At 36.6% G+C, this 1,813-nt stretch overlaps 1 protein-coding gene across 1 annotated transcript; it reads right to left on the minus strand.

Annotated features, from left to right (window-relative positions):
- Positions 1 to 373: 373 nt before the first annotated feature.
- Positions 374 to 932, minus strand: LOC115966355 (glycine-rich protein DOT1-like). The gene is made up of 2 exons (XM_031085603.1): positions 653 to 932; positions 374 to 453 (listed from the first exon to the last, which is right to left on the minus strand). Exons 1-2 carry the CDS (start codon positions 930 to 932, stop codon positions 374 to 376), a joined length of 360 nt encoding a protein of 119 aa, XP_030941463.1.
- Positions 933 to 1,813: the final 881 nt, after the last annotated feature.

Consider the following 1,813-nt stretch of genomic DNA (forward strand, 5'->3'; position numbering starts at 1 on the left):
CATCAACTTGATCTTTGCAACCTCTTCTTGCTGCTCGGCTTAATTTTGTTCTTTCTCCCATGTAATTAATATGTTAACAGCTTTGGTTTGGCCATGCTTTTAGTTGCCTGGGCATCTTTTTGTTCCTTTCCTGGGGCCCTCCTCATCTCTGCTCTCTCTGCTCTCCCTGCTCTTGTTCTTGAGACTGCAGATGGACCAGCCCTGGCCTTCTTCTTCTTAATACATATTTAATCATTAAAAAAAAAAATTAAAAAAAAATCAGCTTAACCTTTCATGACCAATTAATACTATGATGTTTTGGTGGAATAGAAGAAGTCGGAGAGATGAAGGCAAAGATTTCATTGGTAATTCTCATATAGTTACACACATAGATTCACAAAGATGAGAACATCATATACGATACAGAATCATTACAAGATGAGAAGTTCAGAACCATTACATAAGCATCAGTTTCTGCAACATAAATATCTAAACCACAATCATCTAGATTCCACTTTTTTTTCACAAACACATAGGTACTTTTTGGTCTTTGGCTTGCAAGTTCGCTAAAAAGCAAAGAGCAAGTTATTTGCTAATATTATTTAGGTACTACCCTTGGCAAGGTAGCATGTATCCCAGGAGGATATATAGTACTCTCTTTAATGTTGGTGACCTCCACCTCCACCTCCACCTCCACCTCCATGACCTCCTTCCCCACGGCCACCTTGATTGCCAGGTCCTTGAGGACCCTGACCTTGCCCATCTTTATGTCCCTCGCCAAGACCACGTCCCCCAGGCTGTCCTTGACCTTCACCACGTCCGCCGGGGCCTCCAAGTTGCCCAGGTCCTTGAGCACCAGGACCTCCATGTTGCCCAGGTCCTTGAGCACCAGGACCTCCACGTTGTCCCTCACCATGTGGTGGTTGCTCTTTCTGACCCTGCTGATGAGACATTATGCTAATCTTTTCTCAGAAATGATCAAACTATTGAGTAGAGGATATGATAAGGTAAGTGTGTGTAGAACTATCTTCTGAGGATATTATGTATTTATAAGATCGGAAGTGGGGTCAATTTCACCATCACACACATGGTTTTGTTTGCACTTAATTTGGCTTTGGTGAAGGACAGCATTATTGTAATTGAAAAAAGTGTTCTGTCGCGACCTTCGTGGCTTCACTAACGTTTTGCCACATGACATTAAAACATATAATCTTCTTTTTTTTAAATAATTTTTTTTAGTTGTTAAATCAACTGGAAGAGATAGACTCAAATCTTAGATCTCATCTTGTGAAACAGGGCAATGTTAATATGTTGTTGAATTATAAAGCATTTAACTCAGCAAATAGAAAAAAAATTATCAATTATTTAACCACATCTCTTATACAATCATCAGAGACTTTACCTACTAAGTTAACTAAAATCCATAATAAACCAATTATACCTATTAAGTTATTACAACATTCCAAGTATTTTTTTTATTGTTCTTTATTTTCAAACTAAGATACCAATTAATTTTGTATAGGTCAGAATACAACATTCCATTAAGCTCATAAAAGGATAAATACAATAATAAAATCCACCACTAAGTAAATCTTACTTTTAATCATGACTAATCCATGAAATAAAAGTTGACTAGTAGGTTTGTAAATTGTCGGCAAGGGCAAGTATCTTCTTACTGGTTTCATGGCCTTGTTCATTCATTGATGGTTTGTACTTTTATTACTACTAGTCATGGACCCTACACATTGTGCATGATGATATTTTTAAGCTGGTCTAATCAAATTTATTTATTTAGGACTAATTTAATAAATAGTAATGTAATAAGTATATATAT

This window comes from Quercus lobata, chromosome 11 (assembly GCF_001633185.2).
Source record: "Quercus lobata isolate SW786 chromosome 11, ValleyOak3.0 Primary Assembly, whole genome shotgun sequence".
Classification (NCBI taxonomy): Eukaryota; Viridiplantae; Streptophyta; class Magnoliopsida; order Fagales; family Fagaceae; genus Quercus; species Quercus lobata.